A 27,986-nucleotide genomic window follows, 5' to 3' on the forward strand; every position below is an offset into this window, starting at 1 on the left:
CAAGGTGGCTCGCCCAGCAATGCTGCCTGAACCTGGTGGACCGGCAGAACTGGGACGAGCGGCCCCAGGTCCCTGAGCCAGATCTTGACTTCTTGCGGAAGTTCCCTGCGGGATGAGGAGGGGAAACCCCCAAGTGGGCAGGATGCTTGGGGGTGCGACTAGTGATCGGAGCCTTATTTCTCTGTGGGGGATATCCGGGCCCTTGGGGCCTGTCATGCCTCTGAAGACGCCACTCTCAGGCTTTTCCCCTGAGATCGGGCATGTCTCTGAGACCCAAGGTGCCCAAAGCCTCTCTTCCACTCTGGACACCCAGAACTGAAATGAGTCTGAGGTTCCCCTCCTCCACACATAGCACAGCCCAACCATCTTGCCCCAAGGTTTCAGCCGGAGCGGAGCCGTGGAAGAACGCGACATCGCTGCTGCCAGCTCCAAGTCTGAGAGGCTGGTAGAGGTCAGAGCTATCAAAAGTCTGAAGGACAAAGTTCCTAGGGTTGGTTTGACCCCTGGCCAGGGCAAATGCCAGGTTAAAGCTGCAGCCCTGAAGACTCAGGACGTTGCTGCCTTGAAGGAGGGGCATTCCCTTGGGACCTTACTCCCTGCACCTGTGCTCACACTTCAGGCCTCAATCACAAGGTGATAGGCCAGAATTCAGAGTGAAAGGGATGGGAACCTGGTCCAAATCTCCGATGAAATAGGCTAAAAATAGCTGGATATTCTTGGGGGTGGAGGTGGGGAGGGGGGTAAGACAGTGCTCAGATTTCTCCCAAAGGTCAGCTTGATTTGAATCATTCATAGCCACCCTCTGATCCCACCAAACAGAAAGAGGCAATAACCATTTTCTATAGAAGTTTATTCCCAAAACAGAGCGCGGCTTCACGGAACAATTTACACAGACAGGAAAGGGGGCCATGGGGCTAGAGGGGGTGACCCCCAGAGAGGGGCATCTACGGAACCTAGGACATAGCAAGGACAACCCTCTCTCCCCAACAGTGGACCCCTCAACCCTTCAAGGGCGGGGGTCACTCTGGGTAAGGAGAGCTGCGGTCCTGGCTGGCAGGATTTGGCACCAGTCAGTAATGTAGAACTTTTAATCTCCTTGGAAACTGCCTCCCAAAAGTATGCATAGGGGAGGGGGTGTCTGCACACACTCCCCCCCTCCCCCGGCAATCCTACACCACCATTGTTCCCAGTGGTCAGAGGATGCCTTCTGGGTCTGCTTGTTCAGCAGGGGACTCAGGGCTGACCTTTGGCCTGGGAGAGCTAGGGGTTAGAACCCCTCCATATGGCCAGGCCCAGGGTCCTCACAGGTGGGTCCTCCAAGCCCCTCTCCCACTGTCTTTACTTTTCACTTGTAAACAAAGGGAAAAAAAACATTCTCAACTGTAAACAAAGTATAAAAATTCAGTTTTAAGGTGTAAACAAAGTTTTAAAATGTTTTAAATCTGGCCCTGTAAACAAAGTAACAATAAAAGTCCCCAGTTTTAGACATCAGACAAAGTAATAAAAGAGTTTTGTGAACAGGTCGTAACAGTCGCTTTCCCTTTAGAAGAGAATAAAGGAGAGGTGGAACTGCGTCTCTTCCTGCAGCCCAGGTGCCTAGGGCCAGGGAGGTTCCTGTAAACTTGGGAGGCAGTGGCACCTACATTCTGCGTCTCCAATTCCCTTGTTTCTGCTCCCTTTGCTCTCCCTGCTACCTCACTCTTCAGAATAAATTCTAGCAGGGGGCAGTGTCAGGGAATCAAATGGCACCACAGACAACTTTTGCGCACAGCACAGCCGGGGTTGGGGCTGAATCAAGACCCCTGGGCCCACCCTCTGCAGGGAATGTCTGATTAGAGGCCTGAGCCTCTCCCCGTGGGAGAAAGGGAAGCCTTGCTCTGTAAACATGACATCTGCTGCTCCACCAGCACCCACAGCATCAGTCCTAGGTCATAAGGCAGTAAGTGGCAAGGACTCCACATAATAAACATCCACGTCCACGGGGAGGGGCAGCATGAGTGAGCCCATGAGGAGGTCAGAGGACCCCTCTTTCCAAGACCAACCCCCAGTCCCAGAAGTTTGGCCCTTGGGGCATCCAAGAAAAAGCAAAGATCAGTTCTGTACTTTGGGTTCTGACAATATTCAGATCAACCTGGGGGCGGGGGCGGGGGTGGGGACGGGTGCATTTGCCTGAATCTACCCCAGTAAGGTGAGAGAAAAGAGCATATGATTTCCCAGGGACCCAACTGGGGCCAAACTCTGCACCTCTTTCCCTCTGTCCCCCTCCCTCTCCCAGCCCAGTCTCAGAACCCCAGGTGACAGAAAAGCTGAAAAATAACATAAGCATATCTCTCTGGTTACAAAGGTACAAAAACGTATAAAAGTCCTCCCTTCAGTTCCCTCGCCCTGCACACCTGTTCCACACATGCTTACACGCTCACGGACGAGCATGGACACTCAGCACTGCGGCAACAGGGCGAGATGGGGGCTGCCTTGGGATCAGCCCGACTTCTGGAGTTTCTTCTGTTGGCCCAAATCCTCCATCACCCTCGGCTGTTCCTCGGCTTGTCCATCTCTCCCTCAGGAGTGACCTTCACTTCTGGGAACTCTGCAGAGTTGAACGAGGACATCAAAGGTGGTTGCTGAGAGGGCTCTGAGTCAGGTAGCTCTGGACTCCCCCCACCTACCTTCATGCCCCATCACCTTTGCCCCTCAGTCCCTAGCCTCCTATGTCCATTTTGGGGTTCTCCAATCCCTTCGCCCATTCTGGGCCCCCCAGAGTCATCAGCAAGCCCCTTGGCAGGCCACCGATGTCTTTTCTCTAAGCACTTAGCAAGCATCCACTATGTACAGACGTTACATTAGGCACCCTACAGATTCTATCTCAGAAGTCCCTGTATCTCAGACATATTTGCAGATGAGGAAACTGAAGCTCAGAGAGTCAAGTGCGACTCCAGAGCCTGAACCCTTGCTCAGTGCGCCCAGCTTCTCCCTGCCTCCTGCCCCACCCCCGCCAAAGGCCAGACACCCAGGCTAGGCTGCAAGAGGATCCAGGTGGTTGGTGCTCACAGCTCCTTCTTACTCTCACCCCTCCATCCTTCCAGAGCCCTGGGCACCAGGCCCCCAAATCCTTTGCCTCTCTCTCCTTCCTTTCTCTTCCCCCAACTCTGCTCAGATTCTGTTGGTCCCCCTCCTCACAAAGCCCTCTCACTCTACAGACCTCCACAGAGCCTGACCTAGCCATTCCTCCTCCTTAAAACCAAGCTCTGGCAACTTCCAAGGTCTGGCAACTCTTGGTTCCTCCCCACTCCCTCTCTGACTCCTGTGTATCCACCTGCTTCCTGGGAATGTCTGCTATTCCCTACCCCACAGATGCCTGACAGGCACCTGAGATGTGCCAGGTCCCCACTCACTTCCTGTGTGCCCAACCCCACAGTGCCCAGAGGCAGGAGGAACGTCGTATTGACGGAATAAATGAATGGTCTACCATCAAAGTTAGCTCTTCAGCCTGGAATATAAGAGACCCACATCCTGGCACTACTTCTGACCCCTCCTTACCCCACACTTACCCCTTAAACACAGCCTCCTGAGCAGGCTCCTCCTCTCCTCCCTGCCCCTCCTACTTGGTTCCTGCCCTCCCCCCACCCCTAGTTTAAGTCCTTTCGGAAGGTACCATCTTTCCTCCTTAGCCCAGGAGGGACAGGGGAAGGTGGCTGGGCCCAATCGTACAGGCAGCGAGCCCATGTTCATCACAGTCCCACTTCCTACCAGATTTCTGCCCTCAGCCTGTGGCCCCCTTGCTGTGCTGAGCCTGGGGGAGGCCACACTGTCTGCCCACCCACACCACTCTGTGGCAGAACACAGGGCAGAGTGCGTAGCAGGCTGCCCTGAGCTGATGAGGGTGTGAGCAGGTGGCTGGCCCCTGCTTACTCTGAGTCTGGCGACAGCTCCGAGATGCTGTGGGACGTGGCTGAGCGTGGTGTGGAGGGGCCAAGGGCAGAGGCTGTGGCAGAAGGCGTGGCAGTGGTGTGAGGGCCGGAGGGCGTGCTTGAGGACTGCACAGAGGAGAGAGCCGAGGAGTTGAAGGAGGCAAGGATAGAGGAGAGAATGTCCAGCTGCTCTGTGGAGGGGCCATGGCTAGGACCACTGGCTGGGTCCTCCCGAACTCTAAGCAGCTGCGGGGGTGGCCCAAGGCCTTCTCGTGAGGGGTGCCGGCTAGGCACGCGGTCCAGCTGCTCCCCTGAGTTCGATCTCCTGGACAGAGAGTCCAGGGGCCGGGATGGCAAGAGGGGGTCCCTTGAGAGTTGCCGCTGAGGAGACAGGGGCAGAGGTGGGGGCTGAGGGTCGAGGTCCCGGACACTGTGGGGTAGGGGGAGTGTGCTTAACCACTCGCAGGGGGCGCCTAGGTCCAGCGCATCTCGTGACCTAAAGCGGCCGGCCAAGGTGCCAGGGTAGTCCCTGGGTGGCTGCCTTCGTGGTAGGGTGCTGCCCCGATCCCTGGGCTCCAGGCGGCCTGGCACAGCATCCAGGCGTTCCTGGGAACCTGGCCGACTCAGGGGACGCAGAATAGGGGCAGGGGCCTCCTCCAGTCGCTCACGGCTCAGTTGCCGCCGGAGAAGCAGGTCCAGCTGTTCACGGGAGGAGTAGCGGCTAGCTGGCTGCGAAAGGCTGCCTGTGCCCCCTCCAGCATAGATGCGACCATAGGAGGCAGCTGGCACAGCACGGTGACCCAAGGTAGCTGCACGACACCAGGACAACTCCGGGGCGCCTCGGGTCTGTGGCACCAATGGGCATTGCAATGGATTCTTCAGGATACCTGTGAGGGAACAAATGGGGGACAGGCGTATGGGGGCGGGCAGGAATCCCCTGGGTCTAGGAACACAGCAGCCCTGGGGTCCCTGTGTCACAGGACGGGGCAGAAACCACCGGAGGAGGGTCAGAGGCAGCTCCTGGGAATTCCAGAGAGGCGACAGGATGGGACAATAATCTCCTCGGTCGGGACAGGGCAGTCCCCATGTACTTGGGTAGGGGCAAACCTGCCCCGGAGGTCAGAGGGAGGGGCAGCCCCAGGTTCTGGTGATACAGCTACGATTGAAGGGCAGCAATTCCCTGCGATGGGGCAGGGGCAGTCCCTGGGGTCCCTGTGAAACAGGAGTGAGGACAGAAACTCCTTGAGTTGGGGCAGAGACAACCTCTTAGGGTTCTTGTAAAGCAAGGTAGGGGGCGGAAACCCTCCAGATTAGAGCCGGAGTTCTGAGATGGGGGTACAGCACCTCCTAGGGTCCCTACAAAGCAGACTGGCATTGGGGGAGGGGAAGGGATCCCCTGGGTTGGGGCAGGAGTGGTCGCTGGGTTTCTGTGATGCAGACCAGGGGCAGGCAATTCCCAGGGCAGGAGGGGGCAGTCCCCGGGGACCGTGAAGGGTAGAGGAGCAGAAACCCCGCAGATCCAAGCAAGAGGAGCTCTCAGGATCCGTGGGAAGCAATATGGGATTAGGAGGATGAAATCCCTGGGTCAGGGCATGAGTGGTCCTTGGGGTCCCTGAAGTATCAGCCAAGGTCAGGGATCACACCTTTCCGCTGGCGCTGGGCCCGGCCCAGGGAGGTTTCGTCGCCACTGGTCAGGGCCAGGTCCGGCTGATTGTTGTTGGCGGCGTCCTTGCTGGTGTCCAGCCCCAGGCGCCTTTCAGAGCCCCAGGTCTGTAGCGCACAGGGAGAGGCCTCATATTCCCCCAGGGCTGGCCAGTAGGACAGGAGGTCATTGCCATCCACATCTGTAAAGCCAGGGCACGTTACAGGAGCCTCTGGGTTGACCCCAGTGACTCATGACCCCTGTGACCCAGATTCAGTGACCCCTGACCCAAATAACTCCTGAAACCCCGGCTGTTCTCACTGAGCATGGGTAGGAACAGATCAATGGAACCATGCAGGGAGGGGTTACTGATAACCCGCACTCTCCACTGGAGGTGGACAGAGACTGGGGGGGGGGAAACCTGATGGCTGAGAGCGGAACCCCAACCCTCAGGGAAGACCAGAGGCCGGAGGGGTGACATGTCATCCTACAACATCCCTGACCTTGCACTTTTGTTGCCCGGGCTGTTCCTGGGTCTCCAGCCAGGAGAACACAGCTGGGAGGCTGGAGGGCCAAAGGGGTGTGGGGGCCCAATAATGACCCAGGTTCCCAGTAGGTTGGTCCCAGGAATCCTCAGGGGATAGCAGGGTCCCTGGGTCATACCCAAATGGAATATGGAGTGTCCTTTGGTCACCTATGGGGTCACCTTTGGGGTGGGTGAGGAGCCTCTCACTCTGGGCTGCCCGGCGGAGTGGACGCTGGAAACGCCCCCGTGTTCGGCCATTGTCCTCGCTTTCTGAGGATGGGATGGACAGACTTCTCTCCTCCTCCAAGGACAGGTCACTGTCAGAGTCGGAGTCTGCTCCTGGTGGCAGGAAGGTCAGGAGGAGGAAGGCCTAGCAGTGGCTTGGGGAGGTGAGGGACTTCAGCAGTCTTGACGGTGGCTGCCGAGAGGGGGCTGGGGACCTGGGGAGAGCTCGGAGTGGGGGTAGAAACAGAAGGGCTGGGGGGGTTGGGTGCCTCCTGGGGCAATAACCTGGGGGGAGCCCGCCTCATTGCAGTCAGCCGCTGCTCCCAATTCGGGGCAGAAGAAAGGGGAATTGGGGAGATCCTCTGCCTCCCTCCTCCCTGACCCAGGCCCCCACCTCCACCAGCATCTCGATGGAACATGGCCACGTCCAGGTCAGTGGGGCCAGCGTGAGCCTGGAGACTATGGTCAGTGTGGTCAGCAGTCGAGCCATGTCGAACCAGGACATTGTCCCTGGAAATGCAGCAGCCCCCCACCCCATCAAAGAGGCATGTAACGGGGTGCTTTGGAGGCTGGAGTTTCTGCGCATGCATGTGGAATGGCTCTGAAGCCATCCCAGGAGCGAGGCAGGAGGCGTCTGGAGCAGAGGCAGCAACAGATGGCGGAGACGGGGCCTGATAACGCCCACCCCTGGTAAAGTGGGGCTGCCTGAGCTGTGCGTCCCCAGCACAATGAGGCCCTCTGCTCACCTGAGGCAGCCACGGCCCCGCTGGCTGTCTTGGTCCTGGGCCCGGCCGGAGCGGGCACTGCTCACGGAGGAGATGGTGGAGGCGCCCAGAGTGATGCGAATGAGGCCGCTCTCCTCAAAGAGCGCGGTGTGGTTGTAAGGCCCGGGTCCCTGGGGGGCGGGGGCGGGGTGTGAGCCAGCCCCGGAGAAGCCTCACACCCCGGCCTCCCGCGGCCTCCAGCCTAACTCCCCAGCCCTGAGAGCCCCTCACCGTCCCAGGTGCTGGTCGGGCCTCCTCGGGTGCTGCCTTCCTGCCCAAACAGGCTGGTGTCCAGGCGGCCCGGGCATCTGCATTCAGGACACAGAAGAGCAGCAGCACTGCCAGGCCCTGCAGGTCAGCAAGGGTCAATGAGAGATCAGAAACGAGTGAGAGAAGGTCAGAGAAGGGTCCCCAGGGGGTCAGCAAGGCAGTGAGAGGTCAGAGTAGCACGAGTGACTGGAGTCAGTGAAGCTCAGTCTGGGATCAGCGCCCAGCCTGGCGTCAGGCGTCCAGCAGGAGTAAGTCCCAGGCCAAAGCCCTGCCCAGGGCTGGAACCCCCTGCTGAAGCCCCATCGGGTCCAAGGTGAGGGACGGATGCCAGCGTTACCTGGAGCCCACAAAGTCCGGCGTGGAGGTAGTGGAAGGCCAGGACGCTGTGGTTGACCGCCAGCAGGCCGAAGAGCCACGAGGCACTGACCAGTAGAAGGAGCACAAAGGAGCTACGAAGGGTTCTACCGCGGGAACATGGAAGGACAGGAGGACACGTGAGAGTCACACAGCGCTCATGCAGGGGGCACGGAAGGAATTTACATAGGAACATGGAGGTCTCAGGACGACACTAGGGGAGATGGCAGGTCACAGAAAGAACCAGGTACTCAGAGAGCCATGAGGGGACATGGGGAAAACACAGGAAGGGGGGCATGTGAGAAAACATGGAAGATAGGAGGGAACACGTGGGAAGATAGCAGGGAAGAGGCATATGTGGGGCCACAGTATGGCGAGGGCACCAGAGAGGGCACCGCAGGCCATGGCAGGTGTCACTTCCTCCCACTACCCAGTATCTGGCACCCAGCCTGCACCAGGGATGCTGTGGAGACCCCAGTCCCTACCCATGAGGGGTGAGAGCCTCCCATGTCCCCCACCCAGCCAACTCACAGCACAGAGTTCTTCTTGGCCTCCCTCTGCCCAGTAGAGCAGGATGTGCGGGCAGCAAGGAGAAACATGGTCCCGTTCATCTGGACCCACGGCCAGACATGTGGAGAGAGGGGGCAGGGAAGAGAGAGAGAGATGGTGAGAGACAGACAGAGACCAAAACTCACAGAAAGTGAGGCAGAAGCAGAGAAACACACACACACACACACACACACACACGAGAGATAAGGAACAAAAAGAGACACAGCCACTTAGAATCATAGAAAAGGTCAGAGATAGGAAACCAGAGAGACACTGAGAGGTGGAGAGACAGAAGAGAAGAGAGACGCAGGGAGGCAGAGCCAGGGAGAGGCAGCCACATCTGACCCCATGCTCCATCTCCACGCTAGCTGACTGGGCAACAGAAGTAGGGGCTGGGCCCAGGAAGCTTGCAGATTGCCACCTGGGACCCCTCAGCTGACAGCACCACACCCGCTGCAGGGCCCCCTTCCACCTCCAAGGGGGACACACGCGTGCTACCGCGTGCAGGGCACTCACCACAATGACAAGGACTACAGGGCCTGCAAAACTCCAGATGAGGGGTTCATGGACTGAGATCCAACAGAAGTCGGGGTTCCCATAGCCCTCTGGATCCAGGCCAACAGCAAGGCCTGGCAGGGGAGAAAGGGCAGGACGGAAGGGATGTGTTCCAGAGCAGCTGAGCTCTCAGCATGGAGAGGAGTTGGGGCTGAGAGCAGGCCAGGCCTCTCCAGGGGCAGAGGGCATGGGGGTGCTGACGTTGGGGTCATGATCAGGACTGGGGGCAGGGGCAGGGGTCAGGCCATGTGATGGATGGAGATCGGGGGTCACAGATGGCACGGGCCAGTGAGGAGGGCCCTCACCCAGCAGCACCGCAGGGACGCCCCAGCCTAGGGCGTGGTAGAAGCGCATGGCGCCACGGTCCACGTTGCGGGGCTCAACCTGCATGCGGTAGAGATGCAGCCCCTGCACGAGGAGCCAGGCGAAGGTGCCGAGGAAGAAGTAGTGCAGGAGGATGGCAACTGCGGTGCACAGAAGCTGCAGGCAGGGCAGGGGGAGTCAGGGCCTCTCCTGCCTCGCCCGCCTCAGAGCCCCACAGGCATCAGCTCCCCACCTCTGACCCCTAAACCACAGCACCTTACCCCAGGATCCTGCCCCAAACGCTGGCCCCACCTGGAGCACCCCTGACCCTGACCCTGCACCTGGTTTTGGGTCCTGTGGATCCCCAGCAGAAAGAGGAGCTCTGCTACGCCCAGGGCGGTGGCCACGTTGGCATGGATCCCACGCATGTTGGACTTGAGGCTGCGCAGGCTCAGCAGGATGACCGCAGTCAGCAGCAGCGCGGCCACAGAAACGGCCACAACCACGTGGGTGAACACAGCCAGCAGCTCCAGGTCGCCCTCTAGCCGCTACGGGAACAGGATGGTGGCTGGTGTTGGGCACCCCTGCTCTTAGACCCTCCCACTTTCTCGGGACCCTGAACACAGCCCCACCTCACGGGGAGAGGCGTCCATGAGGACCCCAAAGGTCCCTGTCCGGCTGCAGCGACACCGTGCGTGGGACCCATTCCTGTGCACCAGCTCGCAGTCCCGTGCTGTCCACATGCCATGCTGGTCGGTCCTGCAGCCACAGGGCAGTTAGACCTACCACCCGCTGTGAGGAGGGCCCCATCGCCAGGCAGGGGTTTGTGAGAGGCAGTGGCAAGGGCTGAGGGGATCGGAGTTGGGAAGCAGCATTCCTCATGGGTCTGGGTGCACAGGGGCTGGGCCTCCCAGGGGCTAACAGGGGACTAAGGGTTTCCAGAGTGGAGGTCCTCACGGGCCAGGTGGCTCCCACTGCACGCAGATGGCCTTGCTCCGATTCGCCGTCTGCAGCAGCCGGAATTCGAGGCTGATCGGGGACTCCAGGACACCCCTTAGGAAGTTGCGTCCATGAAATACAGCCACGCTGACCACCGGGGAGTTCATAACAGGGTTCTGGGGGAGCCTGAGGAGACACCCCACCTGGGCTCGGACACTGCGACCTCCCTAACTTCCGTCCGCCTGCTTTACTGTCTTCATGCCACTTGCCACGGCCAAGCCACGGTCTGGGATGTTCCTGAGTGGATGCTATTTCTGAGAACCCCTTCAGCTCTGCTGGGCTGCTTTAAAACCAGGGGTCTATGGCCTAGCTAGGGCATCATGGTTCTGTAGGAATGGCAGGTTCTCTCAGCCAAGGGGTTTCAGACCTATTGCCCACACTGGGGCTTGAGGCCTGAGCAGCTCCACACTATTTACCTCAAACTGCCCTCCCTTCCACCCCCATCTGACTGACCTCCATCAGCCGGCCTGTTTCTGCCTGTCTGTCAGCCAGTTTGCCTGTCTGCCCGGCGCCTACATCTCCTGTATGTGACTGTCCCATCGTGGCTCCAGGTCTGTCTGCCACTCTGCACAATTCCACAGAACACATTTGACGTGGAAGCTGGCCAGCGTGGACAAGGCTCCTTGGAGCTGTGCATAGGACCATCTGTGTGCCTGTGAACCTGCTCATCTACCCTCCAAAACCGGGGTGCTAGGCTGGGGATAAGCTTGCAGGAAGCTCAGGGTGAGGGTGTAGGAGTAACTCCACTGTGTACCTGGCGCCCCGGCGCTCAGCCTGGAACTGGGCAGGGAGCAGCCCTCCCAAGGTACGGTAAACGAGGAGGATGATGATGGAGACCCCAGGCTCAGGCTCGGGCTCCGGGGGAGCGGGTGGAGGGGTCACATTGGAGGTGGTGGCGTTTTCCATGTTGCTCCTGCTGGTGGGCAGAACTGCCAGGGGAGGGGGAGGAGCCACTGTCAGCGACCTCCAACCCCGAGTACCCACAAACCCAACTCTGAACCCAACCCTTCAGTTCCAGAACTGGGGGACAGGATGAGCAGGAGCCCATGAAGGGAACATGGGCTCCCAGGACTAGGTCCCAACTATCAGGCCTGGGAGAGGTCCTCTGTGGTGAGAGTGGTGTGGCCAGGTGTGGGGGGAGAATTGACGTGAGAAGAGTCTCTCACAGGGTCTGACACGGGAGAGGTCTGGCAAGGGGAGAAATGCAGGAGGGCGACATGCTATCTGGCTTGGCAGTGGGGTGGGGGGCTAGGAAAGAGAACCTGGACCAGGGGTCACCAAGGGCTCTCACCTTCAGGTGGGGACGGCCGTGGGGACTGGGAAGGCAGCAGCACATGGGTATGAGGATCCCAGGCATCCTGGCCTCGGAAGAGGTTGCTGTGATAGCGAGGGTAGCGACGGGTCCCCCGGGTCAGACTGGGGTGCTCCACGCGGTCGATGCTGAGCACTAGCCGGAAGAGGGTGAGACCATGGAGGACCTCCTCCCTGTGCTGAGGGTCCCCTCCCTCCTACCCCCATCCCATACCCGAGTCCCACAGCCCATAGCCTCCCTGCTACCAGCACAGAGCCTGTCCCTGCAAAGCACTGAGGGTGGCAACCCAGCCTCCTGCCATTAAGGTTGACATCGGTAGCCCCCAGCCCCTCAGAACTCCAGGTCCTAGTCCTTTCACAGCCCCCTGCCCTCCCCCTCCCCCTCCCCTCCCCCTGCCCTACCCTGACCCCTACCCTTCGCCTCCCCCCCTCGTCACATACTGATGTTGGGCGTCACCAGCCCCACGGGATTCAGGTATGTGAGTTCCATATTCCTTGCAAGCGTGGCCGCATACTCCTCCAGACGCTGCACCAGCCCTGCACTGCCAGGGGAGGCGCCGGGGGCTCGCTGCCCCAGTGCTGCCCACAAGTCCCCGGTCTCTGGAGCAAGCAGTGCAGAGCCGGCCCACAGCAGATTCTGGGAGGAGGGAGGGGAAAGTGGGCTCAGCCAGGTGAGGATGTGTGCGAGGACAGGGCAGGCCGGAGGGGTTTGGTCAGGTGCTCAGAGGGGCCCCAGCTCGCAAGGGGGTGGGTCTGGAGAGGACGAGGGAAGAGGGAGAGCCCAGAGCCTTCACTTCCCTGGGGCCTGTAGGGGCCTGAATGGAGGAGCCAGGGCTCAGAGTCCAGGGCCAGGGGGTCAGGAACACAGGGTACAGCCCCACCTCATTGAAGTGAGCGTCCTGTGTGGCTGTCAGCCCAAAGCCCTGCTGGTGGCTCTCAAAGGCCAACAGGTGGGCCAGCAGGCGAGCAGTGACTCGGACATCTTGGCTAAAGTAGTGGTCAGTATGGCCGGTCACCTCCCGCAGCCTCTGAGCCAGCTTCTTGGCCTCCACAGTATCCAATGCTGTCTTGTTCAGCTCTAGGCCATCCAGCTGCCAGGACAAAGATGTGGGTGGTCACTGTGGTCCTTTAGGCCTTTCTCAAAAGCCTCACAGGAAGGGTTAGGCCAGGTTAAAGGGCAACCAGGAAAAGCCCATGTCAAGGGCTGGGGCGTGATGTCTGGGGCCTACCACAGGCCTGGGGAAGTTGAGGCCAGGGCTGGGGCCGGGGCCAGGCAGGTCTTGAGTGCAGGGCATGGTCTGGGCAGTCTCACCAGCAGATTGAGTTCTCGAAAGGCAGGGGAGGTACAGTTGAAGAGGTCGGGCTCCAGCCAACCCTGGTCCTCGTCGCATAGCCGCACAGCAGCACCTGGAGCAGGCACGCCCTGGTCAGACCTGGGGCCTGTGAGAAGGTGACACCTTCTCCCATCCCAGGAGGAGCTCTGAGGCAGAGACCAGAGGTCTAGGCATCTGTGGCTGGAGCCCAGGCAGGCTCCAGCTGCTTGTCAGTCAGGTCTGCATACCACACCCACTACAAAAGTGTACACAAGGGCAGCGCTATGCGTACACCTGCGCTTGCACACGTGCACACGCACGCACACACACACACAAAGGCCAGGAGAGGTTCACGGATATGTGGCCCAGGGCAAACGCACACACACTCACACACACCAATGCTCACATCTGCACACACATAGGTGCATGGACCAGGACAAACATACAGACACAGTGCTCTCTCATACACGTACACAGACATGCTGACACAGACCAGGTTCTCCAGGAGTATTTTGTGACCAAAGCGTGGGGGTGGAAGTTATCACACAAGGTTTAACTGCCCCAGTGATGACTTTCCGGCCGTTTCTCCATTGACTGTGGGATTGGGATGGGGTTTGCGTAAGAATTGACCTGGGCCTGTAGCCATTAGCCAAGAGGGTCCCTACCTTAAACACAGAACCCCCTCCCCTCAAAACAGACTCACAGACGTGTGTGCAGGCACAGAAAGACACACACACGAGCATGCATACACAGACAATCTATCCAGCCACTGCAGGGGACCTCAGGCAATGGGGAGGGCTCAGTGGGGACCTCAGGCAGTGGGGAGGGGTCTGTAGGGTCCTCAAACGGTGTGTGTGTGGTTCTTTCTTGACCTCAGACAGTAGGGAGAGGCCTACAGGGACCTCAGGAACTGACGAGGTGTCTGCAAGGACCTTAGGAAGTGGGGAAGGAACTTCAGGGTCCTCAGACAGTGGGGAGGGGTCTCTGAGGACCTTAGGCATCAGAGAAAGGCCCCTGGGGTTGGTCCTCAGACAGCAGGAAGGGGCGTCCAGGGACTTCAAGCAGTTGGGAGTAGCTTTTAGAAACCTCAGGCAGTGGGAGGGGTCTGCAGGGACCAGGCAGCAGGAGGGATTTGCAAAAGCTCTGGCAGTGGGAGGGGGCAGCGCACCTGAGCAAACACGTACCCCTTACCTGCACCCCGCAATCCTGCCCAGAAGCCAAGAGAAACAGACGGAGGCTCAGTGAGGTGTGTGGGGGGACCCAGAGGCCCTAGGAGGTAGTGAGGGGCCCACATGGACCCCTACCCCACTCCCACCTCTTTGCAGGAACAAGGCCACCCAACTCAGGAAAAGAGGTGGCTCCAGGAGTCAAAGGACAGGCCCACCCTACCCTCAGCTATGTGCCTGCCCCCCAGATACTCACCCAGGGCCCCCCGAGGACAGGGCACTGAGGCCAAGATGCCAAATTTGGTCTGGGGCCACCACACGCCAGACCTCAGGGACTTGGGGCAGGCATCATAGAGCACTAGGGAGAAAGGAGGTGCTCAGCCGAATGGCCAGGGGCTGGGACAAGTGACAGTCCTACCCACTGTCCCTCCACCACCCAACCCAGGCTCACTGCCCACCATTCCCCTGCTGGCCTCACGGGAGCTGGCCTGTCAGGTTCTGTAACAGGTCATCAAAGTACTTGGGGCAAATGTGGGGATCCCCTGAGTGTCAGCGTCTCCTCAGAGAAGCCTCGCACAGTTCCTACCCAAAGAGCTAAGAATGCCATGAAACTTGGCGGCAGCCAGCATGCCAGAGCTATTCTCCTATGTGTGGAGCTGGGTGGAGCCTGCTCACCTCGGCAGCCACTGGCTGTCACCTCTGCAAAAGGACTGTCACAGCTGTTACACTGGCGGCCAAGGGCTCCTGGGCGACAGGAACACTGCCCGCTGTGGGGGGCACATGAACGCGAGGTGGAGCCCACAGGGTAGCAGTCACACGGGAGGCATGAGTCGCTGCCCCACGGTCGGTAGTGGAACTCCTGTTTGAGAATGGGTCAGGGGCCTGAGGTGAGAGGTCAGAGCTTGGGGAATGAGAGGAATCAAGGAAAGGTCAAGAGAATGCTCCTCACAGGCCAGGAGGAAGACTGGGCCTCCAATAAAACTTAAGGGAGGGGTTACATGTCAAGGACAAGAGATGGCAGTTAGGTCTAAGGACAGGGGTAAGAGGTCAAGGCCTGAGGTGGGGGCAGAGGTCAGCAAGCCAGATAAGAATCGCAGTCCATAGCTAGAGCAGAGTTCAAATGTCAGGGGTCATAAGCCAGGCGCACCTTGCAATGACACTGCCCATTTGTCTTGTTGCAGTTGGGGTCAAAGCCCTTATGAACATCGCAGTTGCAGGGGCCACAGGTTGGGCTTCCCCACCAGCCCCGCGGGCACTGCTGGTCCATCCTGGGGGTGGAAAGGCAGGCGAGGTGCCTCCATGATATCTCAGTGACCCCCACTACTTCCCACAGGTCTTCCCATCATCTCAGCCTCCAACCCCTTACCTGTGCTCACAGTGGTGCCCGAAATAGCCACCTGCACAGTCACAGGTATAGCCATGGGGTGCTTCTGGGAGGTGCCGGCATGACCCCTGGTTCTGACAAGGGTTCAAGAGGCAGGCATCCACACAGCCTGGGCCATAGTAACCTGCAGGTTAGGTCACAACTCAGGACACTGGCCACAGAGCATGAGAGAAAACAGGTACCTGTCCTTCTCAGTCCCCTCCTCTAGGCTTTCCAGGTGCTCCGGTCTTCACCATGAGCCCCAGGTTTCCACCCAGATCACACCACCCCCCTTAGTTCCCACCTGGCCAGCATTTGCAGGAAAAGGTCTGCCAGAGGTCTCGGCAGTCAGCATGGGGCGGGCAGGGCCCGGATGCACAGGCGTTGGTCATGACACAGCCAGGTTCCACATTCACTCGCTGGCTGGGGGGAAGCAGGGCCGGGGACCCCGAAGGCGTGGAGCCGAGCCATACCCCCTAAGGACACAGCCAGCCAGGGATGAGACCCATGTCAAAGCACCTCAGCCCCAAGCCCTACAGAGCCAGCCCCCTGGTCTGATGACTCCTGACATGCAGTCTCCCAAAAAACACCAGACCCTGACCCCAATGTCCCCAACTCAGTCCCCCAGGGGATCCCTAATTGTGCTGTCCCTGACACATCACCTCCAAGGACCCTTGATAATCTGAGCTGGACTCTCACCTTCAACAGCACAGAAAGGCTTGACCTGTCTCTGATGGCTCTGGGGCCCCACCCCACGCCACCCCCCACCCCATCCCTCACGTGACTGCAGCTTTTCAGGTCCCAAGGCCTCCTGATCTCTGACCACTCACAATGCCCCATATCATGTTCCCATGCTGACCCCCACCTGAACACAGCCAACCAGACCCTGAGGAATCTCTTCACCGCTGGGGGGCAGGCCTCCCACATGCAGTCGCTTTACTTTCAGGCCCTGCAGCTCACTCCCTATCGCCATGGTGTCCTGGGGGAAAGGGACAGTCAGCACCGGGGGTGAGGGTGGGGGGCTGATGGAGCCCTACCCTAGCTCAGACTCAGTCCTGGCCTTGTCCTAGCCCTGCATGACCATACTTTTCCCCTCTGTACCAAGGGAATGGTTGGGAGTGAGCTGCTCCCAAAGACAGAGCGCCTGCGGGAGCATGGGGAATGGATGACAGGAAAGTTTCAATCGCGACCTGGCCTCAGACAGGCGCTGAAATCCCATGATTCTGAGCCAGGGAGATCGGGGCAGAGACCAGAAGGGGTTTCCAGGAGTTAGGCAAAGTGATGGCTGCAACGGTACCTCAAGACCAGGCCAGAAATTTGCGTAGCCTCCCTGACATGAGGAGAGCTTGGCAATGGACCAGCCTGGCTGGCAGGGTAGGAGGAGGTGGGAGACTATCAGACTATGGGCAGGGGAGGGAGTTGAGAGGGGCTGGACTAGAGATGGGATCAAATGAGATGGTCTGATTGGAAGACAAAATGGACTACCCCAGGGTCAGAGGTCAGACCTGGAAGAGGCTAAAGTCCAGTGAGACCATGAGCACATGGTGGCCCCGCCGGCCACCTGCCTCCTCTTGCAACTCCAGCCGCAGATCATGCCACCGGCCATCACTGACAGTCACCTGGTCCAGGAGGAGGTGGGCAGCATGGCCAGAGCCCCTGGTCACCGTCACAGACAGCAACCCCCGATCCAGCTGTGGGTAGAGAGGCACAGCCCTGGGGTCAGAGCCCCAAGTTAGGCTGGAGCTGAGTCAGGAGGTGAAATCAGAGGGCTCAGAGGTCAAGAATATCAGAATAGCAGGAGCAAGACTATATCTGGCACCTAGGGCACTGTGCCCAGGGACACTATGTTGCTGAGAGTGAGGTGAGAGGATAGAGGTCAGGACCAGAGGTCGTGGATTAGTGCAGCCAGCACAAGAGAGTTATCGGTGCCCTGCATACATCATGGTGGGAAAGAGGATCAAGGGCCCGGGGCCAGAGCAAGATCCGTTATGGTCATACACCTGGCAGAGAAATATGCTGTGTGACCAAGCCTGAACGTACAGTCATGTTGCTAGTGGCATTGTCGATTGAGACCTGAGGGTCTAGGAGGGACAGGAGGACAGACACACCTGACAGAGGAGCGTGTTGTGTGTCCCAGCCTGCACTTGCATCAGGACCCCCTGCGTCGCCCGTGTCCGAAATGCCAGCCCCAGGTACCATGGCACAGACATGGCCATGTCATTTCCAAAGTCCCATCTCAGTGTGCCGTTGCCACGGAAATGGTGGGGATGGGCCATGGCTGAGGGGATAAAAGGAGCAGGGTCACAGGCCCCACCTCAGGAACAGAACTCACCCTGCAGGCCCCTCCTGCCCCATGTGGCCCACTCACTGAGCCGACAGTCTTTGCCACCAAAGCCCACAGGGCAGTCGCAGCTGAAGCCGCCCCAGCGCTCTGAGCAGAAGCCACTGTTCTTGCACGGGTTTGAGTCGCAAAAGTGCAGCTTGGCCTGGCAGCCTGGGAGAGGAAGGCACATGGAGGAGATGAGACATGGGTGGGGCACAAGTGCTGGACAGAACATAGAGGTTCAGAGGGGCTGAAAGTGGCCATGATCTCAGTCCCATGTTCTCTCAGGCGCCTTAAAGGCTGGCCTGTGATGAGGGGTGAAGTCGGATTTGCAGTCACACCATGTAGTCACCCACCCCGCCCTATTATGCGGGCAGAGCCTACCTGCCATAGTGCCATTGTTTGCAACAAAGGCCGCCATGTCCATCCGGCGGCCGTCAATGTGCAGGTCCCGCATGCAACCGATGAAATCCTTGTGGGACACAGGGAAGTTTTCGGGAAGGTTGGGGACACCCCCCAGGAGCAGAGGGCCCGTCAGGTCCAGGGACCTGGGGGACAGAGGTTCTAGTCATTGGTGGAACTGGGGCCAGGGTAGGATTGCTCTTGGGGGACATTGGAAGGCAGGACTCAGAGGGTGAGGTGATTCAGGAGGGAGGGTAAGGCCAGGTTGGGGGAGCAACTGGGACTTTACTTCAGCTGGAGATGCAAAGGAGAGCTCATGGTGGGCAGAGGGTCTGGGGAAAGGTAGAAGAGCTGGGGTTGAGAGAGGATGAAAGAGTGAGGCATGTGGACTCCTGGGGTGGGGGTGAAGAAGTGAAGGTGAAGTGGGGTTTCAAGGTCCTAGTGGGGAGAGGAAAACCTGGTGGTTCGGGGAAGGATGGGGAGTTTGGCAGGCTGGAGTGAGAAGTGGGGTACGTGAAGGGGTGGGGTGGGCTCTGGCAGGCAGAGGGCAGGGGCTCAGGGGCTGGGGGGGCCTCACTTCTTGGAGCTTGTTTGGACGCCAGCAGCCGCACAGGAATAGTTGCCAATCTCAGCACCAAACTGAAGAGCCACGGCCACGTCGCAGTCATCCACGCTCAGCACAGCCACCTTGTCCTTGGAAGGGCCCTGAGCGCCCCCCAGGGCATCTGTCCGGGGCTAGAGACCCAGCCACACAACTCAACGGGACCCCCGTGTGACCACTGAGGGGCAGAACCTGGCATCCCAGCTCCCCCCACACTCCCAGGCCAAGGATGGTGCCCACCTTGTTGTAGTATCTCAGATGCACTGTGTGCCACTGCCCGTCACTCAGGCCCCCTGGAACTGTGGGACTGACCACTGTGTTGGACTCACCTGTTGGGGGGATGCATGTGGAGGGTTGTCTGGAGCTGCTAGGTTGCCACTCCCAGTCATGTAGGCACAGATACGCCCAGGGTGACCCTGAATGCATCAGATCACTCCCCCCTACTGGTATCCACACTGGCTGGACCAGAGTGCCTTTGGACAGATAGGAGAAGCACACCCCCACAGGGAATGGCCATGGGATCAGGTCCTCACTGATGTTTGGCATGGAGGTGTGTGTTCAGGTGTGCAGTGAGGCAAACCCAAGGGAACCCGGGGCTCGCACCCATCCCCATCTCCCCCATACATGCATCCACTCAACCACACAGCCCCATGGCACTCACCTGTAGAATATGTGAGTCGCACTTGCCCAGCCACGAGCTCCAGGGCCAGGAAGTCGTGCTTCTCATTCAGGCGCCCATTGTAGAAGAGGAGCCCACTTGGCTGCACAGTTGCGAACCTGGGTGGGGTGGTCAGGGTGCGTCACAAGCTGGACACCCCACACCCACCATCCCTGCAACAAGAAGTTTCCAGGGGTGCCCACCCTGGCTGGGATAATAGAGGAAGTGATGAGAGAGGTGGGGGGGGGGCAAATGCAGTGAAGTTCTGAGACTTCTGCAGGGCATCAGGGATGGGGCCGTGTCCTGTGGGACGTCAGGATGGGACAGTCAGGAACCGGAGTCGGGGTCATGTAAGCAGTAGGGAGGGCGTGGAGCTGCGCAGAGACACGGAGCGGACACCTACGAGAGGGACAGCGTGAGGTGGAAGCGCTGCCGCAGGCCACGAAACATGACGAAGGAACTCGGCGGGAAGGAGCGTGCTGCCACCTCGCAGCGCGGGCCCTCGAAGGCGCCGCCTGTCGGGCACTGGCAGCGGAAGCCGCCGTCCGGCGCATTGGCACAGGTGCCCCCATTGTGGCAGACGCCCGGGACACAGCGTCCGGCCTCCGTGTCCAGCTCGCAGTCTTCTCCTAGGGTCAGACCGAGGTCAGAGGTTGTCACAACCACAGGTGCCCTGCCCCTCCCATGGTCCCGCCCAGGCCACTACCACAGACCCTCAAGCCCCGCCCTGCCCACGGCCACGCCTCCTTCACAGCCTCAGCCCCACCTAAGGCCTGTAGGTCCTTCGAGGCCCGAGGCTGTCTCTGGGCCAGGATCTACGACTTCTGGTCTCACCGTGTCCAACCTGAACTCAGTTGGCTCAAGGGATGTCCCCGTCCTCACTTACTTTGTGGTTCCGCCCTCACGCTCTGCCGGAGGTTCCCCCAGCTCCGGCCAGACAGGTCCCCAGCCCCGCGCCCTGCTCACCTGTGAAGCGCGGGCGGCAGACGCAGGTGTAGCCGCCCTCGCGCCTTGCGCAGGCGCCGCCGTTGCGGCATGGGTTGGAGTAGCAGAGGTCCAGCTCGGTCTCGCAGAAGTCTCCGGTGAAGCCCAGAGGGCAGCGGCAGCGCAGGCCTGCGATGGGCTGGATGGGTCGGAAGAGCGTGGAAGCTGAGGCCAGGAAGGGCGCAGACGAGTCAAAACGCAGCACTGACACGCACTTCATGTAGTTCTCACAGGGTTCCCGCAGGCACACGTTGTCGTCGAAGGGCAGCACATCCAGAAGTGAGCGGGCGGCAAGTGCTGCACGGCGCACGTACAGCTGCTCCTGCAGCTCCTCGGAGCTGAACCAGGGACCCGCAGCGCCAGCCCCGGCCCCGCGTGGCGCCAGCGCCGAGAAGCTCACATTGAGCACGGTGCCCCCCACGTCCGTGTCGTTCTGGATGTTGAAGATGAAGACATCCTCAGCAGGGGTGGCAAGTACCGCAGCCACGCCTTCCAAAAAGTGGCCCAATAGTGGCGATAGGAAGCGCTCCTGCCACATGTTCTCCAAGCGCACGGTCAAGCTATTGGCCAGCAACTCCTCCGTGATGATGACCACACGCAGCACACACTGTGCCGTGACACTGTGCAACCCATCTGCGAGCAGGGGTAGAGGCAGGGGTCAGTCTGGGATCAGCAGCTGCTCTCCCTGGGGCACAAGAGGTCTGGGACCAGTGACTGCCCAGTCCTCCAGCACCTAAGTGAGCAATCTGACCCTGCCAGGACACAAGGGGGTCTGGGATTTGTTACCACCAGCTCCTCCAGTGTCTGTAGGGGGCTCATCCAAGCCCATGTAGTGGGAGGTCACAAACTGTTAACAAGTTGCTGCTTCCCCTACCCTCCCTCCAACACAAGGAGGTGCCTGAGCCAGGGGTCAACCAACCCTTCCCCGCACCCCCACACACAGTGCCATGGGTCAACAAGCCATTCCTCCAACACGACACAAGAAGGGCCCTAAGTGGTCATTAACCCATCCTTCCCCCAGTTATCATGGTCAGCAGGCCACTCCCACTCAGGACACAGAGGAACCAGGACCACTGACCACCCATCCTCCTGCATTGCAGAACCAGCAAAACATCCCCTCCAAAAAACCAAGAGGTGTCCATACAGGAACCACCCTTCCCCTATCTCTGGTCAGCAAACTACTTTCCCAGGGTATTGGAAGGGGCCCTGGCCATGGGACCACTCAACCCCACTCCCTGGGTTGGCAAGATCCCTCTCTCAAAGAGTGTCTTGCACCCTGACTTCCTCCACCTTCAGCATTCTTGGGTCAGTAAGCTGCCCATCCCCCCAGACAGACCTGGATCCTGCGATCTGAGTGGCCACCCTCAGAAATGAGGACGAGGTGCTTCTATGCCTTGTCCCCAGAACCCAGCACACATTGGGTCATCAATGAAGGTTGGTTGTTGAGTGAACTGAAGGCTAAATGGAGACTGTGCTTCTTTGGCGGTGCCAAAAATCCATGCTCCAGAATTGGGGAATGGACACTAGTAAAGCCTGTCTGCCAACTTCTGTAGCCTTCAGTAGACAGGATTGCAGGAGCCTCTCCCACCTGCACCCTCCTATTAGGGAGGGCTTTCTGCAAGCCTGGGGTTGTGGTGGCAGGTAAGAGGCAGGTGGGCCTCTGGACATTTTCCCAAAGGGCAGGGCCTCTGTCAGTCCCTTGGCTAGTAGCCAGATCAGTGTGGGCTCTCTCTCTGCCTGAAGCCACCTGAGTAAGCGGCTGTTCCTGACCATTAAACTATTGGCTTCTTTCGCCTGCACAGATGGGGTGAGGATCAGACTGGACCCAAAGTAACCCATCATTTGAACAGAGGTGTGGTGTGGGCTGACTGGCCTATGCTGGCTTTCCCTGCAACCTCCAGAGAATTACCGCAGGACCTCCAGCCTTTCAGAGGGAGAGGGGCTATCAGATACTTCATACAGTCTTTATGGGGTCTGCTGAATGCCCTAGACTCTTTGGGGTTCTGTAGAGACTTTCCAAGAATCTAAGCAGGGACTATGTGAACCTAACCTAAGGGATTCTGGGAAGGCTTGGAAATCCCTCTTTGGTTTGAGGTGCCCTGTGGGAGCCCCTGAGGCCCTGACAGATTGAGGTCACTGGGCTACTTTCCTGCCCCCACCCCTCACCTGTGACAGTCACCAACATGGAGGCCACGAGTGGGCGGTTGTTGTCTAGCTTGCGGCTGAGTCGAAGCTCCCCGCTGGTCTGGTTGACCACCAACAGCTGCAGCTCATTGCCCCGCTCAAAGGAGTAGAAGAGGTGGTCGGAGACATCGGGGTCGTAAGCTGGAATGCGCCCAATGATGCCGGAGGGGAAGGTGTCTGAGCGGTTAGATACATAGTTATTGAAGAGGATCTGGAAATTGTTGAGCACAGGGCTATTGTCATTCTGGTCAACCAGGCGGATGTGCACAGTGGCCCGACTCACCAGAGGGGCTGACGTGGCCTGCACCACAATCACATATTCCTGGCGAGCCTCATAGTCCAGATCAATGAGTGCTGTCAACTCTCCAGAGAAGATGTCCATTTGGAATAGCTCGGGGATGTTCCCCTCCACAATCTGGTACATTATATGGGCATTGGGCCCTTCGTCGGGGTCCACTGCAGTGATCTGGGCCACCACCGAACCCACAATGCTGTTCTCCTTCACTCGTACCTCAAACTCCTCAGCTGGGAAGACAGGTGCATTGTCATTCACATCCTGCACGGTCACCTGGATGCTGACTGGAGTCCGCAGTGGGGGCACACCTCGGTCCACGGCGTAGGCAGTAAGTTCGTACACGGGCACGGCCTCCCGATCCAGCCGCCTCACTGTGCGGACAATGCCCGAGGTGGGCTCAATGGTAAAATCTCCATCCCCATCTTCCCCATTCTGGAAAGTGTACTGGACCCGGCCATTGGCGTGAGCATCCCGGTCAGTGGCTGAGATCTGCAGAACACTGCTGAAAGGCGGGGCGTCCTCCGCGACCAAGCCCGTGTAGTGGGAGGCCACAAACTGCGGCGCATTATCATTCACATCATTGACCATCACCTCCACATAAGTGGTGTCTGCCTTCTGCGGGATGCCATTGTCTCGAGCTGTAATAGCCAGCGTGTAGGTCACCTGATCCTCATAGTCCAGCGGGGCCTGCAGTGTAATGGCCCCTGAGTCTGCGTCAATGCGGAACTGGGGCAGGTTGTCCTCCAGTAGATAGGTGATACGAGCATTCTCACCCACGTCATCGTCAGAGGCACTGATCACCACCACGGTGCTGCCCACTGGCCGATCCTCATTCACACTCACAGAGTAGTGGGCACTTTGGAAGACAGGCCGGTGGGTGTTGGCGTCTGTGATGTTGATGTGCACATAGCAATGATCGTGAAGGGCACGGTCAGATGCAGTTAGCGCCAGCTTGAAGTAGCGTTCCTGCTTGTAATCCAGTGGCAGAGCCAGTGTCACCAGACCGACACCACCCTGGGTGCTGATGGCAAAGCGATTCCGAGTGTTGCCACCTGTGATCTGGTAGCTGATGGCACTGTTGGCGTCACGGTCTACAGCGGTCACGCTGACCACACTGGTGCCCACAGCTGCATCCTCATTCAGCCGTAGGTGGTATTCCTTCATCGTGAACTCAGGCCGATTGTCATTAACATCCAGCACAGTCACTGTGACGCTGGCTGAGGCTGAGAGTGGGGGTAAGCCATGGTCGCGGGCTTCCACACCAAAGAAGTAATGCTCCACAGACTCACGGTCCAGGGGACCACTCACAGAGACCCAGCCAGTGGCACTGTTTATCACAAAGGGCGTGTCAGGTGCCACACCAGTAAGGGAGTATTCCAGTCTGGCATTCTCCCCATGGTCGGCATCCACTGCCTGAATGTGGATGACTGAGTGGCCCAGGGGTGCGTTTTCCAGGACAGAGACCTGGAAGGGCGTGCTGACAAAGATAGGCGTATGGTCATTGATGTCCGCCACCTGGATGCTGGCCAGGCCGGTGTTGTTGGACAGTGGGGGCCGGCCTGCGTCCTGCGCCCGGATGCGCAAGGCATACTCTCGTTCTGCCTCAAAGTCCAGAGGTGCCACCACCTGGATTTCGCCCGTGAGGCTGTCGATGGCAAAGTGGCCGCGGCTGTTGCCGCTGATGATGTTGTAGTGCACCAATCCGTTGGCGTCCTTGTCTCGGTCGGTGGCCGTGACGCGTAGCACCACCGTATGGGGGCGCACATCCTCGCGCACCTGCGCCACGTAGCGCTTCTCGCTGAACTGAGGCGCGTTGTCGTTTTCATCCAGCACGGTTATGTGCACACGCACAGTGGCAGAGCGCGGCCCGGGCTCTTGGCCCTGGTCGCTGGCTTCCACCACCAGCTCGTAACTTTCCATGTGCTCTCGGTCCACGCGACCGCTGGTGCTGATGAGGCCTGAGCGCGGATCAATCTCGAAGGCGGCGGCAGCTGCGGCACGCGCAGCTGGCGGCCCCACGAAGCGGTAACGCAGGTTGGCATTGGGGGGCGCGTCGCCGTCTGTGGCACGCAACTGTAGGATGGGGTAGCCCTCCTCCACGTTCTCACGGAGCGTCTCCCGGTACTGCACCTGCTCAAACACCGGCGCGTGGTCGTTGCGGTCGGCCACTGTAACTGCCACCATGGTGGTGGCCGAGAGGCGCGGCGAGCCGTGGTCCTGCGCCGTCACGCGCAGGTAGTGGCGCTCTATGTTCTCGCGGTCCAGAGCCGCCTCCGTGCGGATGAGGCCGCTCTGCGGGTCGATGCTGAACAGCTCCAGCGAGCGGCTGTTCATGAGCGCGGCGAGCGTGTATATTAGGCGTCCGGCCTCGCCCGCGTCCGGGTCCTGCGCTACTACACGTAGCACCGCGGTGCCGGCCGCCTCGTTCTCGGGCACTAGCGCCTGGTAGTTGTACTGCGGAAACTGCGGGTGGCGGTTCGCGGCGCGACGGGGGCGGACCCGGCTGGCGGTGGGTATTCTCCAGGCTCCTGGCCCGGCCGGGACCCCCGGGGGGCGCGGCCCGGCGAGCTGCGGAAGGAAGCGGCGGCGGAAGAGACGGCGGGAGCGCATGCGCTTGGGCGGCGGCTCGGGAGCTGTCCGAGAATCGCGCGGTGCTGAACCAGATGCTGGAGCTGTCCTCGCCGTGCGCGGTGCTGAATCCAGCCCGGGGCCAGATCCCGCAGCTCCCGGAAGACAGTCCGCCCGGGAAACTGTCCTCTCGGCTCGGGATGTCGTGGTTTTCTCACTCTGACCCCTGTGCCCGAGCGCCCACAATTCCCCGCAGCAGCGTGTGGTTCCCACTTTTTTGGGGAAGCCTCTCTCAGCATTCTTTAGGGAGGACACCGGCTTAAAACCACGGGGCCGAACCAGAAGGTCTGAAGGGAAGGGCGAGCTATTCTCTGGGCCCTGGACCTCTGGGGACAGAGCCTCTGGAGACAAACTATCTCTTCGTAAGGGTCCTGTCCGCCCGCAAGAGGAGACCTCTGGGCGCCAACATAACAGAGACCCTGGGCCCTGTCCTCTCTCTCGCCCGCGGCTGCCTAATGCCTGGACCCCGTATTCCGCCCCCAGCCCAGCGTCCGGCTGCTCAGGGGACCCACGACCACTCTGGGCGCTTTGCCTTCCCCCTCGAAGCCCCACGAAGATAGGCTCCCTGACTCCCAGGCCAGGCTCTCCATCCTCTCGGGCCCCGGGTGGCTCGGGACAAAGAGCTAAGGCTTCGCCGCCGATCCGCGCCCCTGGCCCTGTAGCGGCAGCTACTCCCGGGTCCCAGCCTTGGCCCCCGCCGTCCCCCAGCTCCTCCCGGCTGAGAGGGAACAAAGAGAGGAGAAGGAGCACGAGTAGCGGGGTCGTCGGCCCCCTGAGACCCCACCACGGCGGCTGCCTCGCCATCACCCCCCGCCTCCCCACACGGCCTCCACCGCCCCCCGCCCTGGTCCGGGCCTTGGGCCCGCCCCGCCGCTCGGGCCCTCTCCCAGGCCTCTGCCGCCGCCCCGGTCCCCCGCCTCTCGGCCTGTAGTTCCGCGCCACCGCCGCCACCCTTTGGGCACCATCTAATCCGCGGCCAGAGCCCCTTTGGCGTGCAGCCCCGGCTTTTGCCTCCCCCACCACAGCATCCCCGACGCTGCTGCTGCCTCCTGTCGCTCCAACATGGCTCCCGGCTGCTGCGATGGTTCGTTCCACCTCCGCCCGAAGCTCCAAATCCGGTGGTACAGCCCGTCGCGCATGGCAGTTCTGACTACCGAAGCTGTTGCCGCCATCTTTATTAAGGGCAAAGCATAAGCGCTGCCCACGGTGCTGAACAGGGCGCGGAGGTTCGCGGCTCTTGGATCCACCCTCCCTGTCAGGGGCCACCGCCCTCACCCGCCTCTCCTTCTAGGGCGCTGCCCCAGCTCCGTCTCCCAGCCTTTCTTCCGCTTGCGGGTCTCTCGTCTCCCTTCCTGAGCACTAGCTCCGAACCCTGTCCCGAATTTTGTTCTGAAACTTTGGTGCACAGTGAGTGTACTCTTGACTGTTTGGCGGGCTGTGGGTACTATACGGAATGCTGGGGGCGGAGGAGATGATGGTTAGATGTATACCTGGGGCGCCAGCAGCCCGAACAATAGCTTTAACTATTCGATCGGTGAGTTTTAGCTCATGAAATATGTCTCGACCCTTTCCTAGTTCAGAGTGCCCCTACGGAGCAGGGCGGGAGGTGCCCAGCCCGAGGTAGAAGCAGAGGCCAAACTGTCCTGCCTTGGCGGCTCCAGGCGGTCTCCCAGGGCTGGGGGGCTCCTCCACTGGAGGCTAACCTTCCCCGCCCGGGTCGCGGGTCTCGAGTGCTTTGGGATGCCACGTGGAGTCGGGCATTGCCGCACGGCTGCGGCCCGGGATCCTCCTTTCGCCCGCTGTGACCGGGTCCCTTAACCCCTTGAAGGGACTATCGGAAGCTCACTCCTCCTTCCTCAGTTCAATTCAGTTCTCCCCACGTTGCGCAACTCCGCACAAGTCGGTCCCGGCTGGCCAATGGGCAGGCGCCGCGGAATAGACGACACTGAATACGAGAGGGGGCGGGGGGTGAACGCAAAGCGTTCCAATCCGAAAGTCGCGGTCTCTATTGGCACAATGGGAGGCTCCGCCCCGATGGCGGACTCATTGTCTGGGGGGAGGGGGCTCCGCGGGTTCCAGGATAGCCCGGAGACATAATCCAGGAAGCGCTCTAAGGACTGGCCTGCAAAGGCAGCGGCGACCACTGACTGCAATGCCAGGTGCAGAGGGTGCGGGCGTCCCAGGACCGAGGAAGGAGGAAGGAGTCAGGTTCGGGGCCTAGAACACCCCAAGGGGCGCGGCTCCTGCTTCCAACAAGTAGAGAACTTCGGGCTAAGGCCTCTGGCCCACCCCAAATGGTACATATGACATCACCATCAACCAATCCGATGGCGCATTCATTGGCCTCTGGACTTCTGTGTCTCCAGGAGGCGGGGTTCCCTCAAATTTCACCTCCAGGGCGCCCCACGTGGCTACTGCGAACCAGCGGATGGGCCAAAGTGTTGCCCTCCCGGGCCACAGAATCTGAGGACCCCCTAAGGTTGGAGCTTCGCGCCAGATACATGGTCTGGGTTCCTACAGGCGTGAGGGTGGAACATCTACAGAGACGCTGAAGGAAGGAATTCCGTTGTTTGGGGGCCCAGTCAGTGCAGGCTCTGGGAGAGGGAGGCGGAGAACGTGAGTTTGACCGTACACATGCCCTCTGGTTCCACAATCTAGGAGTG

General features: G+C 59.9%; 1 protein-coding gene across 3 annotated transcripts; it reads right to left on the reverse strand.

Moving 5' to 3' along the window:
* Positions 1 to 160: 160 nt before the first annotated feature.
* CELSR3 (cadherin EGF LAG seven-pass G-type receptor 3) lies at positions 161 to 26,142 on the reverse strand. Of its 3 annotated transcripts, none has more exons than XM_081072426.1 (36): positions 22,383 to 26,142; positions 20,199 to 20,849; positions 19,636 to 19,861; positions 19,236 to 19,351; positions 18,815 to 18,903; positions 18,551 to 18,708; positions 17,956 to 18,119; positions 17,617 to 17,742; positions 17,357 to 17,526; positions 16,754 to 16,939; positions 16,114 to 16,227; positions 15,553 to 15,724; positions 15,252 to 15,393; positions 15,033 to 15,153; positions 14,561 to 14,744; positions 14,142 to 14,243; positions 13,911 to 13,925; positions 12,719 to 12,813; positions 12,288 to 12,497; positions 11,848 to 12,043; positions 11,387 to 11,542; positions 10,850 to 11,024; positions 10,054 to 10,149; positions 9,729 to 9,855; positions 9,438 to 9,644; positions 9,099 to 9,273; positions 8,755 to 8,867; positions 8,221 to 8,300; positions 7,673 to 7,796; positions 7,297 to 7,413; positions 7,048 to 7,196; positions 6,696 to 6,811; positions 6,257 to 6,415; positions 5,552 to 5,752; positions 3,910 to 4,795; positions 161 to 2,587 (listed from the first exon to the last, which is right to left on the reverse strand). In XM_081072426.1, exons 1-36 carry the CDS (start codon positions 26,125 to 26,127, stop codon positions 2,560 to 2,562), a joined length of 9,891 nt encoding a protein of 3,296 aa, XP_080928552.1. In that variant the 5' UTR covers positions 26,128 to 26,142; the 3' UTR covers positions 161 to 2,559. The 3 variants fall into 3 exon arrangements, with proteins under 3 accessions (XP_080928552.1, XP_080928551.1, XP_080928553.1); XM_081072425.1 differs by having other exon boundaries at positions 10,054 to 10,221; XM_081072427.1 differs by lacking the exon at positions 13,911 to 13,925 and having other exon boundaries at positions 10,054 to 10,221; positions 12,719 to 12,839; positions 14,138 to 14,243.
* Between the last annotated feature and the right edge of the window lie 1,844 nt (positions 26,143 to 27,986).

Source organism: Rhinolophus hipposideros (assembly GCF_964194185.1).
Source record: "Rhinolophus hipposideros genome assembly, chromosome: 14".
Classification (NCBI taxonomy): Eukaryota; Metazoa; Chordata; class Mammalia; order Chiroptera; family Rhinolophidae; genus Rhinolophus; species Rhinolophus hipposideros.

Excerpts from the sequence above, each read along its gene's own strand:
- CELSR3 (XM_081072427.1), bottom strand. The coding sequence starts at position 26,127 with ATGGCGAGGCAGCCGCCGTGGTGGGGTCTCAGGGGGCCGACGACCCCG. Across the intron at positions 9,856-10,053 it reads CAGTGGGAGCCACCTGGCCC|GACCGACCAGCATGGCATGT; the intron begins GTGAGGACCTCC and ends CTGTGGCTGCAG. Across the intron at positions 5,753-6,256 it reads GCTCCTCACCCACCCCAAAG|ATGTGGATGGCAATGACCTC; the intron begins GTGACCCCATAG and ends CTGGCTTTACAG.